Source organism: Penaeus vannamei, chromosome 9 (genome assembly GCF_042767895.1).
Source record: "Penaeus vannamei isolate JL-2024 chromosome 9, ASM4276789v1, whole genome shotgun sequence".
Lineage (NCBI taxonomy): Eukaryota > Metazoa > Arthropoda > Malacostraca > Decapoda > Penaeidae > Penaeus > Penaeus vannamei.
Genome location: NC_091557.1, coordinates 35,001 through 50,000, shown reverse-complemented (window position 1 = coordinate 50,000; position 15,000 = coordinate 35,001). Strand labels below are relative to the sequence as shown.

General features: G+C 32.1%; 2 protein-coding genes across 4 annotated transcripts in view; one reads left to right on the top strand and one right to left on the bottom strand.

Annotated features, from left to right (window-relative positions):
* LOC113827017 (uncharacterized) overlaps positions 1 to 2,102 on the top strand; it is a 64,554-nt gene extending 62,452 nt beyond the window's left edge. For both annotated transcript variants that reach the window (XM_070125116.1, XM_070125115.1), the window contains exon 12: positions 1 to 2,102. This exon is cut by the window's left edge and continues 35 nt beyond it. In XM_070125116.1, the coding sequence (XP_069981217.1) occupies positions 1 to 121 (121 nt within the window). In that variant the 3' untranslated portion in view covers positions 122 to 2,102.
* An 11,127-nt stretch (positions 2,103 to 13,229) lies between these two features.
* LOC113827018 (DNA damage-regulated autophagy modulator protein 2) overlaps positions 13,230 to 15,000 on the bottom strand; it is a 13,781-nt gene continuing 12,010 nt past the window's right edge. For both annotated transcript variants that reach the window (XM_070125117.1, XM_070125118.1), the window contains one exon: positions 13,230 to 15,000. This exon is cut by the window's right edge and continues 9 nt beyond it. In XM_070125117.1, coding sequence (XP_069981218.1) covers positions 14,899 to 15,000 — 102 coding nt within the window. In that variant the 3' untranslated portion in view covers positions 13,230 to 14,898.

Below are 15,000 nucleotides of genomic sequence, written 5' to 3'. Positions count from 1 at the left end.
ACGTGACACTAAGCGCACCAATGCTGTTCTTGGGCCTTTCTTCGTGCATGACAAGTGGTATGACATCTGTGACACGGACATCGACGGCTACAATGCATACCGCGTGAACAGGAAAAAATAATGCGTTCGGTATCCTTTGATTTTTTTTTACTGTTGAACTGAGAGTTTATTATTTAAAAAAAATATAGAAAATGGTTAAAAACGTTATCTCCTGAAAAAAATGCATAACATTTATCGCTGCATTATTTGCATTGTTTTGCAATGAATTAAAAACAAATTTAGGATTTAGAATACAGAAGCATTAGTCTATATTAGTTCCTAGAATCGCTCAAACAATTTTCCTAAAATAAAAGACAGGCTTGAGACTTAAGTACTATATATATATATATATATATATATATATATATATATATATATATATATATATATATATATATATATATATATATAAAAGTCACTTTAACGCAATATTACTATACGAATGGCAAAATCTCTATCGTGTTGAATTAGAAAAAAAACTGCATAACAAAAATGTTTTCATTGTAGTCGAACGGAATAGACAAAATGCGATATCTTATTACAAATTAAATGACAAAAGTATTAACTGCAAAATCGTCACGGTAGGATTAATGCACTCGTTTTCAGGATCCACACCATTATTACCAAGATTAATTGTTTTCCCAAAAGTGTTCAGTTTTAAGATTACTATCCCCGAATTTGTCTTTTATTTTGAGATCATTGCTACTGACAGGCAGAAATGAATCCAAATATTCTATCTAATGGAATTACAAAGATATAACAATGGTACCATTGATGGTGCTTTTCTTAAGGTGAAATATGCGTCAGTCAAAGAGACTTCTACCGAACACTTTTTCATCTTTATTGTTTGTCTTTTATCTAGATTATAGTAATTACAAAAGTGTATGTAACAGGTGAAAAACACAGCCTTTGAACTTATGCGCATAGGTATGTGCACACACACACGTACATTTCTTGATGCACGCAAGGCTGCTCTCTCTCTCTCTCTTGCACACACACACACATACCCACGCCCACACCCACACACGCACGCACGCTCGCGCTCGCGTGCCATACATTAGTTTTAACTTGACTGCAGCGAGGCCGCTGCTGTGATGAATGACAGAAAAGAACTCAGTTTTCTAATATACTGTGGTTTATCAACATCAAATCTATCCACAGTATAAAGAAGACTGTTTCCTTTTTAACAAGTATTTTGTAAGAAACCCGTAGTAAATCTTTACTACAAGACTCTTAGCTAGAAAATTTGTGCCCAAAAATATATCATGCTTTCATTTATTCTTTTCCTTCTGTCTGTGATATTAGTAATAATCATCGACCCATTACTTAGGGTTTATCTGTCGCATCGTTTTCTTTTAATGAACTAACAATGACATGTATTTTGATTTCAGTTAAAATACTGACTGATACAAACATAATAAATCAAGCAAAAGACAATATTCACTTAGAAGCTAGAATATATTTTGATAATCACTAATAGCAATGGTAGAAAATAATTTTGGGGGATTCTGTCTTTTCCAATGTATTTTTTCTATCTTTTGATACTGTGTTCCAGTATAAAACTATCTGCTATGATTTGAAAGTTCTACTTTTCTTTTTCAAATCCCATTACTTAGGGTTCAATGCAATTCAAAGTTCTGTATTATAATCTACTCATATCATAAGCTCTTCCACTTTGACGTTAACAATATTTTTATTTTCCCTTTCTTTGTCCATGAACATTTAATTTTATAAATTTAGCTTCTTGTTTCCATGTCTTTGAATGGATTCTTATTGGTTGTCTTATTTTTTCATTTTTGTAAATTCTATCTAAAATCCCATTAATCAATTTGTAGGAAAATATGATGGTTTGTGTGCAATAAAACTGTAGAAAATAGATCAATATTTTGAATGTGAATGTCAGCTTAATGGCATATATTAAATATCATAAATTGTCTTTAGATCTTATTTATTAATATCTGTTGTATTTAACATGCTATATTTTTATTAACCATATTTTGACAATCAACTCAGTGAGTTAGCAATTATTATTAGTTAGAATGTTGTAAATAAAATTATTCAAATACCAATATTTTCATTACCATTGTACAGAAAAACATAAATTACAAGTTTGAATAAAAACATAAAAAGAAAATAACAAAATGACACTTTTATCATCTTAAACAAGGGGAAATGAATGCCAAGAAAGATGGATTTACATCATAGTCCATTTTATTATATCTATATTTATTATATTCATTGAAATTAACAAGTTCACAATGCATTTCTTGTAGATAAAGTACAAGAAAGTAAGAACTACCAAACTATAGAATTTATATGGGATTTTTTGTTACAATCAATTATAGTGCAGTTTCATGAGATAGAATGAGTGCAAGGGCACTCACTTTCTATGCAAATTAGTGTCCATCCTAATTCTTACCAGTCTGGAAAAAAACATTGGCATATATTATCAGTATATACTATATACTATCAGAAAAGAAATGAAAAACTTCTTAATTTGCATTAATATTTGGTGCAAATATCCTAAAACTTTTCTTTAAGGCCTCTGAAGACATGTAAGAACAGTATAGGTATATCAGCAAATAAATTGATATAGTTCAACTTGAAAGTTTTCTCTTCTACAACTGTGATGATTAACAATAATGAATCGGGTTTTATATAAAAAGTTTTAAATGCAGATATATATAATACAGCTAGAGCTTGGTAAATTTCTTTATTTCTACTAAGTTACATCAATCCTAATGCTCAACCTCTTAATCTTCAACTTACTTTTATGTGCACAATCTCTAAAACCTTTTTTTAAATATAATAATAAAACTAAAGATATGTAAAAATGAACTTATTTTCAAAATGCATTTCACTAGTACAAAAAGTCAGCTTGCTTTTAATTTGTCTTTGAGGATTATATACTAACATCAGATACCTTTCTGCAGTATATTTTGATACACAAGCAATAATTTGGATACTAATTCCATAATTACAGGTGTCTAGTTAAGGATAAAGAATTACTTTAATATTTTTCCAGTATTAGGTTTATTTGATTTTAGAGATAGTTACTGATAATTTTCACAAGAAATTCAATTGCAATGATGGAATAGTTCAGAATGACTGAACCAAGATACTGAATGTACTAAACCTGAAAGAACAATTTGAAAATAAAAGGTATATTATTATATATATGTGACATCTAGTTCAATTTCATCCCCAGCACTCACAGTCCATACTCTTAACATTTTTTCACAATGTATTAAGAATTGAAATTATATATAAACTTAACAGAACTTGAATTCAAAATCAAAATTCTCAATGCCCCATGATCCCCTCTTTCAGGTAGAATGCAGAACAAAAATGAAAGAATGCTGAAGTACTAGATTGTATGAACTTTGGTCATTAAAGTTATTTTATATTTCTAATAATCATAATTTAAATTGGCTTCCAAGAAAGTTAAATTCTTGTATCGTACCAAAAATCATATTTAGTAAAAAGTTCAAATACTCTTCATGAAATATACTGCAGACATAAACATATTAAACTTTCATCACTTTTAATGCCCACAAATAAAAATAAGTAAAAATAACTATTTTTTTAAATCCTCTATATTAGATATTTCACTCAAGTGATTTCATAAATTTCAACTGGCTTCAAATAATTTAGGAGACAATAAACACCGCAGTACCCTACTTTTAAAAAATCTCAAAATCCACACAGTATAAAAACAAGATGAAACTTTGTTAAAGTAGTATCTCTAAGCTACACATTTGCTTATACATGGATGATACACCTGTTTCCATCGACTATCAGTACAAAAGAAAGCATATGCGACTATGTAAGCAATAACCTCAACATTTCTTATTGAGTTTTGGATGGCAGACTTTTTTTCATTTAGCAAATTCTAACTAGAATTTCAATTAATTCTTGAAAAGAGCACCTTGATAGGGAGTCTACTACAAAACTCCTCAAAAATAAAAATACTACATATTGACCCTACCGAAGATGTTCAATGTTCGTTACTCTTTAGTTGTTTGAACAAGGATTGTGCAGAAAATTAACAGACTAATTCTGAAGTCTGATATATGCTTATTAATCCTTTCACAATTGCTATCATGAATAATAATAGATATTACCAACTTCAATATAAATCTTCCAAAATCATAATATGATCAGATAAACAATTAAACAATAAGATATCCATCCCAGTTGCAAAAATGAAAATAAAACCAATATGAAAAATAAATAGCAAAATTGAGCTCGTTATCCTATACGGTGGTAATAGAGGTATTCACGTGTCATAAAACATCAAGAACAATGGCTCTCAGTTTCCCAATGTCCTTTTCATACATAAACAATTGAACACCGCTACCACACAGTAACATGAGAAATTCCTAAAAGGAAGGTTTCTCTAAAGATAAATGATATAGCATACTACTGGTTTTCATTTACCAAATTATTTTATCTTCCAGCACTATCTCATAAATCATCTTAAGATCAGAAAAATAATCCTGAAATGGAAAATCTTTTCCGTCATAAACCTCTTAATAAAATAAATAGTACAAATCTTGCTCATATTTTTATGTTTACAAACTGAAACAATGGATGCATATACTTAAGATAACCTCATTCACGGTTATGTCAGCTTAGTATATTATAGAACATAAGGACTGAATTTATAAGCGAGCTTCATAGAGTCATTTTAACGATATCAGTGAACTACTATTTAAACTACATGTTTAATCATATCCTAATGAAGAAGAAATGGTTATTACTGCATTTTTGAAAAGAATACAGTAAAACTGTATCATTATTTCTATCAAGCTTGTGTGGCACTGTTTCATATGTTTATACTTACTTGCTTTGTACCCTGCTTGCAGCAATGTTTTCAGTAACAATAGTAAATGCGGTTAAAGAGAATAGCTCTGACTACAACTATTGTGAAAATAATCAGATCTTTTAAAATCTCTATTTTCAGTTCCCTATTCTTAGCTTACTTGATTTTTTTTATTTAATATTATTTTTTTTAATGATTAGTGACTGTACACTTTCAAAAGAATATTGGCAGATATCCCTTTTCTTCATTAAAAATGTTAAGTCAAGGGAATGTAAACATAACTTGTAATATCTGCCATCTTCTACAGCTTCCATCTCAATTTCCATGCACCCGATACTAACAATGGCAAATCCTTTTCCTCTTCCCTTTCTGTTATCTTAATATTTGACAGTGTCCTTAAAGTTTCCTGTATAAATGGGTCAATGTTTGTGAACATTCTTAAATGTAATGGAATGAATCAAGCCTCTTATTATTAAATACAAATTTTGTGTACACTGATCTCGATTCCTAATCTTTTTATTGGTAATGGGAGAAGGAAACAGGCATAAACTCCTTTCACACAAACACATAATCAACTGATGTTAGCACTCTTCTTCAGATTTACTGCAAAGCACAAGAACAAAAATATAAAATATTTCCAGTCCTGAGATTTTTTATTTCCAGTTGCATCTGTAATAAGCAAAACCATTCTCCTAATTGTCTTCAAGAGATGTGCTACAAAAAATAGGAACCTATGCCACCTCCTTTTAACCCACTGGTACCAGAATGGTGACAATACATGCCATCTATACTGTCCTTATTGTTTATTGATTACCTGTACACATAGATGGCTCTAAAAGTGCTTAATTGCTAAGAAGTCAATTGATAGGCCACCTTTTTCTGGATTTTGGAAAAAAAAGTTATTAACACTTAATAACATTATAATGATATAATGTCATAAACAATAGTAACATCACCAATATAAATAACATTAGAATTTTTTTTTTTTTCCCCAAAACCTCAAGGACAAGGAAAATCAGCTTAGGTCACATAGACTTCCTAAACTGGCTCCTTAATGGCTGACCACTTGTGGAGCCATGAATGTGCAAACTAAATTCACAAAAGAAAACAGCTGTGTGATTACCTGGCACAGTTGGGTTAAGTCTTATATGGCTGTATGTTGTAAAATACCCTGGTGGTTGTAAAGGCTAACCATAGTCATCCATGCATTTTTTTGTCAATTTGTTACCGTTTACTTAGTGTTTAAGTGCATGTATATCTAAACATATCTTTCTATACAGATCTGTGTAAACAAATCAACTATATAATAAATTGTATTGATTTGCAAGATCTAAAAAATTGAAAAGACATCTTCTTTTATAGAAACTACATTATCACAACAAGCTATTTTGAATAAGGCAAGTGCATGACAAAATTCAGTAACCAGAACTAATATACATCCCTTTGCATTTAACTTCAAACCTAATTTATTTACATTCTCCATTACGAGCTGTATCTTTAATATCCACTATTCATATCTCTATACACATAATATTAACCTCAAATATTTCCTTCTACACTGATTGCTACCTAAAAAATGCTGGTTACATTTTCTGTGAGGTTGAAATTATGCTCTATATTTTAACCATATGACCAAAAGTAAGTAAGAATATCAACACCAGTCACAAGAGAACTACAAACCCACTGACAGGCAGATAAAAATGTGACAGGTTAAGGGGGGATTATTCAACATGGAGAGTGTTTTAAACTGTAACAGTAACATTAAAAGTATTGTTATTAATTGTGGTGAATGTAATTGCAATGGCACACATAATAATCATAATACCATATATCACTACTATAACTGATGATTATGATTATGTTCTAATTCAACAGCAATATCCACATTTCAAAATAGTAAAATCTCACAACAGATATTACTATCAAAATAAAAATGCTAAATATTGAGGAAAAATAGAATTTTCATATAAAAAATCTATTTTAAGTAATACCTACTTATTTCCATGCACATCCTGTAAATTCCATAACTGCATGACAGTTTTCCAAATATAATATCATTATGCCACATGCAGAGCGAAGCAACCAACATAATATACTACATCAACACGTTATAACCTAATCCACACTTCATTAATTAGAAAGAATGTTGCTTTATTCTACATCTACAAAGATGCTACAAAGCAGTTTTGAATAAAAAATAATGGCAAGAGTCACCTGCAAACTCTTTACCCTTATCTTTATCTTTGTATTATAACCCTCACTTTCTACTCTTGGTCTCCACTTTCCCTCTTTTCTCACTATTTTATGGGTTTTGGTCTTTAAGCACCCCCCCCCCCCTCCCTCCCTCCCTCTCTCTCTCTCTCTCTCTCTCTCCTCTCACTCTCTCCTCTCCTCTCACTCTCTCCTCTCCTCTCACTCTCTCCTCTCCTCTCACTCTCTCCTCTCCTCTCACTCTCTCCTCTCCTCTCACTCTCTCCTCTCCTCTCACTCTCTCCTCTCCTCTCACTCTCTCCTCTCCTCTCACTCTCTCCTCTCCTCTCACTCTCTCCTCTCCTCTCACTCTCTCTCTCTCCAACCCATTAAGATATTCAAAAGTAATATTTGGACATGAACTTTGAAGACAATGAATCTTCTAACGTTCAAACATGAATATAATTACAAAAAATATACAAAAATACAACCAAATTAACAAAAGAAAAAAAAGAAAGAAAGAAAAAAGAAAAGAGCAACAATAAATATACATATTGAAAAAAGAATCAAAATCAAATTAGAAATAACTTTGTTTTCAAAATTCAAAAATCTAAAACTAAAAATTCAAAAAAGAAAGGAAATAATAAAGGTTGGGAAAAATACAAACAAAATATAAACCAATTTCAGATAAAAATACTGAAACATGAAATAATTAAATAATTAAGAATATAAAAATACAATAAAAATGAAATAAAAAATCAAATCTACAAATAAAACAAAACACAATTTCAGAAAAGAATACTTAAAACATAAAAAATAGAAAATAAAAGTAAATAAAAAACATCATTACCATTCTCATCATTAGCATTATCATTATAATCATTATAATCATCCTAATTATCATTAATATCCTCTTTATTATCTTTATATTATTTATTATTATTATAATAAAAATAATCACTTTCATTACTATTATTAATATATCATTACTATTATTATCACCAACATAACCATATAGTCATAATCATAACTAAATCATACTTACAATGATCATCATCATCATCAAAATTATAATAACAACTTTAATAATAATAATAATAATAATATAATACAATAATCATTATAATAATAATAATCATAATAACAATAATGATAGGCATATAGCTTTTGTACGTCTCATTTTTGCTTAGTGTGTAATGTTTTGTTTTACTAATTTTGTTTTAATACAGATGGCTTTACCAGTATTTAGTCACCAGGTCAGTAACTAGGCTTACATGCTAAATAAATTTTCAGGAAAAAGGTTTGTTAATGTTCATGGAAATATCAACTTCATCATAACTTGCATTGTCATCATTACATAATTTTAGAAAAATCACAGAAAAATATAAAAGCTTTGTTCCCAAAGATTCCAAGACTGGAGTAGACAGTCAAGTAGGCCTAGTTATTACCTTCCTTGTATCATTCTGGAGCCATTTATATATAAACATTATTAATCAAACAAAAATTCATTGGACAATGCATATCTGTATGAACTCCTGGCATCAATGTTTTTCTGTTATAGAACTGAAACACAAAATCCTTTGTCAAAGTCAATAAAAAGGCTTCTAAATCTATTTCTTTGGGTAAATCTACATTTCCATTAATTTCTGTACATTCCAGTGGTCATTTCAGGACCAACTGACTTACATGATGCTGGATACTGAAAATCTTGGGACCTGAGACTTTCAGGCCTTAACTGAAAATTGTAATGAACATCTAAAAAGTATCATAGTGTCACTGATAATTTTTCTCTAAGCTATGGGCTTTCCATAGATTTTCATATGTACTTTAGTTATTTTCACAAGTACTTCAGTTATTTTCCACAAATACAATATCCCTTTTTATGCCCCAATTATAATACCTTTATTAAATATGTACTTTCTTCATTTTATTGTTTATTACAATTAAAAATTCTTATCAAATCAAATATGGTAATCCTTCAATGTCTTATACTTGAGGGTTAAAAATATGATCCATGGATTATTCATGGTGTATAAATCAGCCATTTATTGTGCTTTATCTATATAATAAATAAAAGTAAAAATACATAAAAAATTCTTGTCAACTCACTTTTGACTGGAGTAAAAAATAAAAACAAAAGGATAACAATAAGCAAGCCATATGATACAAAAAAGCACTCTATCTATAAACATAAGATAACAAAGCATTAGGTAACCAAATGGAGTCTCAATGTAGGTTAAACACAAGATCTTCATCTGGATCCAAATTCGGAGTTTAATTGCTCAACTCCAGCTAATGTTCTCAGAAGCACTAATTACAGGATGGAATATTATAAACCAACAATTCTTGAAGTTTGGAGGAAGCAAATCTATCACATTGCTGAACAAAATATGCAAGGGATAGGCACATATAATCAAATAGTAAACATATCAAATTCAAAAGATAGGCAAAGGAAATAAGATGTTTTAGACAGCTTAATAGAGACCAAAGAACCAGAAACGCATCAAACTGGAAGCAGATTGTGACAGGCCAAGTATTGTGTATGAGGGTATTATGCCATAAATATATGTAATGATATGGAGAAAATGCATAACAGTATTCAGTATTTGGCAACGAAGTATGAAATGCACATGTTCATACATCCAGGAAAATTTCTAGAAGCAAATGTGGAAAAAAAATCACAACAGTACACAAGTAACAAAAATCCATACAAAAAGAATATGACAGGTAAGTTTTGATAGAATCAAACAAATGCGTAGCAATCATTTAAAAAAATGCATACAACTGGGGGCACATTATACAAATATTCATTTATATATATATGAATGGATATATAATTCAAGATCAGCAAAAACACCAATATACCAATACACAATTTTCTTTTTTGTCTTGCACATATACCACAGAAAATGAGAAGGAAAAAGAAATCAACATTCTCCAAACCATAACCAAAATAAAGTGTAACTTGTCGTTATTAGCAACAACTCACACCATTACAGCATTAAACTGTACTCTTATTATCAGGCTAAATCTCATGCTGATGGCTGGGGTGAATCCAGTCCCATTTTTATCATCAATACCTCCATATACATAAACTACTAAAACTGGCAGTAAGACAAGCATGGGACATTTTTATTGAGTGACATTGAGAAGCTGACATTCATTCAACACAGCTTCTGATATACAAAATTTAGAGCTAACAGCTGACTTTTCATAATCTTGATTAAACATGAATAAATAGATCACTATAAACAAGCACTTGAAAAACGAAACCTCAACCATCTATTTATATTACCTGGGCCAAGAGTAACATAATGTTTCTTTTTATCAAACACACCATGACATTAGTAATCCAAAAAACATTCTTATCGGGGCCTTATAACATTAGCGGAAGAGACTGTTGGTGTTACATATTATACATGATAAATACCATAATGATACATATCACTGATTACCATTTTTTTCCTCTAACACTCATTTTCATTACTAAAATACATTAAGTAATACTGCCTTTAACTGACTGGTAAGAAATCAATTCATCATTATCATTATCATGAGTATCAGTTCTAACAATGGAAGCAAATAGTACTGCAGACATTGTGTATCATTACCATTCATCCATACACAAATTTTGATTGGCAACCTGCTAAGTCTCACAAAACACAATGTCTTTAACTATTTCTCATGTTTGGATATTAAACCTTATCTACTATATCATTTAGTATTTTCCATTCACAGAGGAGTCATATAGTCTCCTTTACAAAGAAATTAAAAGACAAACCTATACCAACTTAAAATCATAGACTGCTAAGGCATATCTGAATTTTGCTTTGCATTTATTGACCAACGATTTTAGATTCTATTCAAGACAATCATAAAATCTGAAGTAATCATTCTCTGCAATAATTGCATAATTACCATTTGATTAAACAAATTAATAAAAATAATTATGGCACTACATATGGGAGGTACAGTGATATGGACATGGAATTTATGTTTTTTTTTTTTTTTTTTAATGAGTTAAGTTTAACAGTGCAAAACAGAAAATCTGTCACAAATGCACAGATCTTTTATTTCAACTAATAAATCTATGTACTTACAATATCATGAAAGGAATTCTAATAATAATCTGAAGATTTGGGAAAATGCAGAGCACAGAAGGGTCCTGTTCAACAGTAACAAACCGATTTGTGTAGACATACACACCTCATAGTATCAACGTCCCAGCCATCAATACACTTAATAATTACTCAATCATTAAGCAATCTATACCACAACACCCTGGCTTATGTAACTTATACATTCTATAAACAATTAAAGTCTTTGGAATGATACAAAAAACTGACTCTTCATCAAGTTAGATAAAATTATTTGCTACACTAAGAAATATGCAATTGCATATTCAACAGGTGCTCAATAATACATAAAAGAGCTGTTATAAAAATATTTGAAAACTGCTACGAATTCTTTGGCATATAATCACTTCCTATGTATCTCATACCTGATTAAAAGTTATAGATGAAAATCATGGGTGTTTCCATAATAAGACTGGCTTCTAAATCAACAGCTTGAAGTAACAAGATTACATAAATAATTCATTCAAATATCAGGATCTACGTATTACGGTTTCAACTATATATAAGAAAGGAAATTTTTATTTTCTTGTATAATCATATTGCTAGCACTCTACTATGTGAAGCATCACAAGAGCAAATGTTAAAGAACACACATCTTGAGAATCATGCAATGTAGATATGCAAGCTAAGCCCACTGCAAGCTAATTGCCTTTTTCACTCAACACTCATTCTCTAGAGGCATTTTATTTTCCATCCAAAATAGCCATTACTTCTACTCAAAATCTATACTGGACGTATAGTCTTGTGATCTTAAATCTCTAAAGACAAGTTGCACTATTTTGTATTACAAACTAATGTTTGATTATTACTTACCATCAAATTATTCAAAAGGCCAGAATTTTAATCCCAGTTTGGCTCTTGATCAGAGGCCAAGAATATTTCTAACATAAATTGTGAAATACTCTGCATGGCATGAAGTACAATAGCTAAAACTATACTCAGTGACAACTGAACATATTTTATTTCCACCAATTCCTGGGAAGGTGAATTTCCTACAGAATTGGAAGAACTACCTGAAGAAGTGGAGATTCCTGAGGGACTGTGTTCTCCAGACAGCTGTTCATGCAAGGATGGGGTTTCCTCACAGTCGCCAATCCCCTCTTCTACCATAGATTTAGTAAGTGTTGCTGGGGTTTCAGCGAGAGTAGAGGGCTCACCACTTTCTGGGGAGTCTTCTGAAATTACTGTGGGTTGATCAAGTGATTCTACTGTCTCTGTACTGCATTCCATTGACTGAGTATAAGGTGCATCATCAGAGAACAGTTGTTGCATTTCAAAATCTGCTAAAGGACTGTCTTCTGGTAGCCTCGGAATTCCTGGCATATCTGAAGTAATGCTCAAGTAATCAGGAGTATCTTCACCAGTATATTTGCTTACCATATTATCCACTGAAGAATGTACAGGGTTCGTTAGCTGTGAACAAACACTGAAATATTCAGCAGTATCATCAGCTATGGTGTGAGGAGTTATAGGTTCAGAAACAGTATCAACAGGTGTACTAAGGTCTGAGAGTAGACTATAACAGGAATGTTTACTGTGTGTCAGAGGTAGTGGTTGATCTTGAGGACCAAGACCTTGCAAATTCAAACCTTTTTTGGACATTTTCTTTTCATCAACAAAACCTAATTCGCTTTTGCTCCTATAATCAGAAGCAGCAGATTCAGTCTCATAACCTGTGTCAGATGAAAAGGTACTATTCAATGCACGACCTTCTATTTCAACTTGACTTCCAGGTTGATTAGCATCATACTTGTTCAAGTAGGGCTTCACTAATTTAGAAACTCTGTTAACTTTTGCATTTCTTAAAGGAGAGATTTCCGAGTCCTGAAGCACTCGTGGTAATGACTGACTCAATGATCGAGAAGGAATGGGAAGAAAGTCATCTACTGCCCAAAAATCATCATCTAAACTCCCAAATTTGTGTGTGTCATCTTTCTTACATTTTGAGTCATTATCATCTTGTTGCAGACTCTTCTGATTCTTAGAATTGTCTTGCAGTTTCTGTTTTTTGGGCGACCTGAATTTCTTCTTGGGAGAAGTTTTCTTTTTTTTGGGTGAACTATGATCTTTGCTTAAACTATGAATTTTGGGTCTGACAGACAATAGGGCTGGATCATTTTCTTTATCACTGCTTGGAGACATGAGATTGTCATTATACACAGTCTCCTTATTCTCAAAGTTATGAGTAAGATCACTTTCAGTCTGTGAATCCTGAGGCACAGACTGTAGTACTATTGCTTTGGTATCACTATTCATAGAACAATCTGCTGATGTGCTCATCTTCAAGTCTTCAGAAGATTCCATACATTGTTTTTCTTCTGACTCTGATCTCTTCACTGTGAATTCTTCATCTCTTAACCTAGTTTGAACTTCCTCCACATCTTTATGATCTACTTGGTTAGTATCAACTACTGATTTAGTCTCTGTACTATTATCATCCCTGTATGACTCGGAACTTGCAATAGGAGAACCATTTCTCTCTCTTAAAAAGCTAGTTGTGCTAGAAAAAGGGGACAAAGCATGGGTTTTGACTGACATATCATTTAAGCCTATTTCCTGCTTGGAAGGGGTGTCTATAAAAGTTCCCTTATGCCTACATTCTGGATCAGAGTAGCATACAGCCACACGGAGTGAGTGTGGTCTCCTACGAGGCCAAGATGCTGGCAGACTGGCAGGACTTCTATTCTGACCCATAAGTGTTACAAAAGATGCATTGTTACAAGATGTATTTACAACAGAGTTGTACTGCCTCTGAGGCACAATACTTTTGTCTGAAACTTGACAATTAATACGAGGAACAGAGCCCAGATCAGGGTAGAGATTTGGACTGAATGATAGTGGAACCACTTGACAGTCACTATCTAAATCATTACATAAGACCATTGTTTCCCTGGGTGTTATTGGTAGTGATGCTGATAAATCATTTTTATGACATCTGATTTCATCCTCCAAACCTAATGAAACTGCATGAGACTTAGCATACTCATTATAATCTAAAACATACTTTTCTCCTCCAAAAGTTTCCAATGTATTAATACTTTTTGAAATCACTGGAAAAGGCAATACCTTATTATAGGAAATATTTTTATTAACAGTATAGCCTAAATCATTTACAATTCCATCACTGATACAATCCTCATTTGACAGACCATCTTCTTGCTCCAATAATGGTTTAAGTTCCTCAGGTAAATGCATCCAATTCTGCACTTCTTTGCTTGCTTGGGTTATGCTACAGATTTCCTCTTGTGGTGGTGAGGGCTCAAATGAACTATAACCTCTAGCAGAATGTTTTCTTATGGCCTGACACAAGTTTTCTCTTGCAGATTCATCAAAAACAGCATTACTATCAACATGGGTCACCATGCAGGCAGTTGTAGCTCGCATGCATGGCAGTATGCCAGCACCACAGTCACTGACTATCTCTGCCTGAGGCTGGATAGTTTCTGACACTGTGCAGCCTGCTATTGTCTCCCGAGTCATGGCCTCAGGAGAATGTTCGAGACATGGCACACTTTCATCATCAAGGACCACACTCCCCTCACATGAAAAACTAAAACATCTACCCCAAGGCCAGTTAACAAGACTTAAATCGTGACACAGCCCACCATTCCAGCACCGTGAGAGATGGGTCCTTGCAGCACTGTCCTTTCCTACCCCCCCAGAGAAGCAGCCAGCAGACATACAGCTAGCTGACTGGGAGGGTTGTCCTCAGGTTATGTAGGACTGTGACAGGATTGCCTGTACATCATCAGTTGCTTGATCAGGTTCCCCAATGCCACTGTATTGTGTTGGTGCCAGTGTTTCGACAGA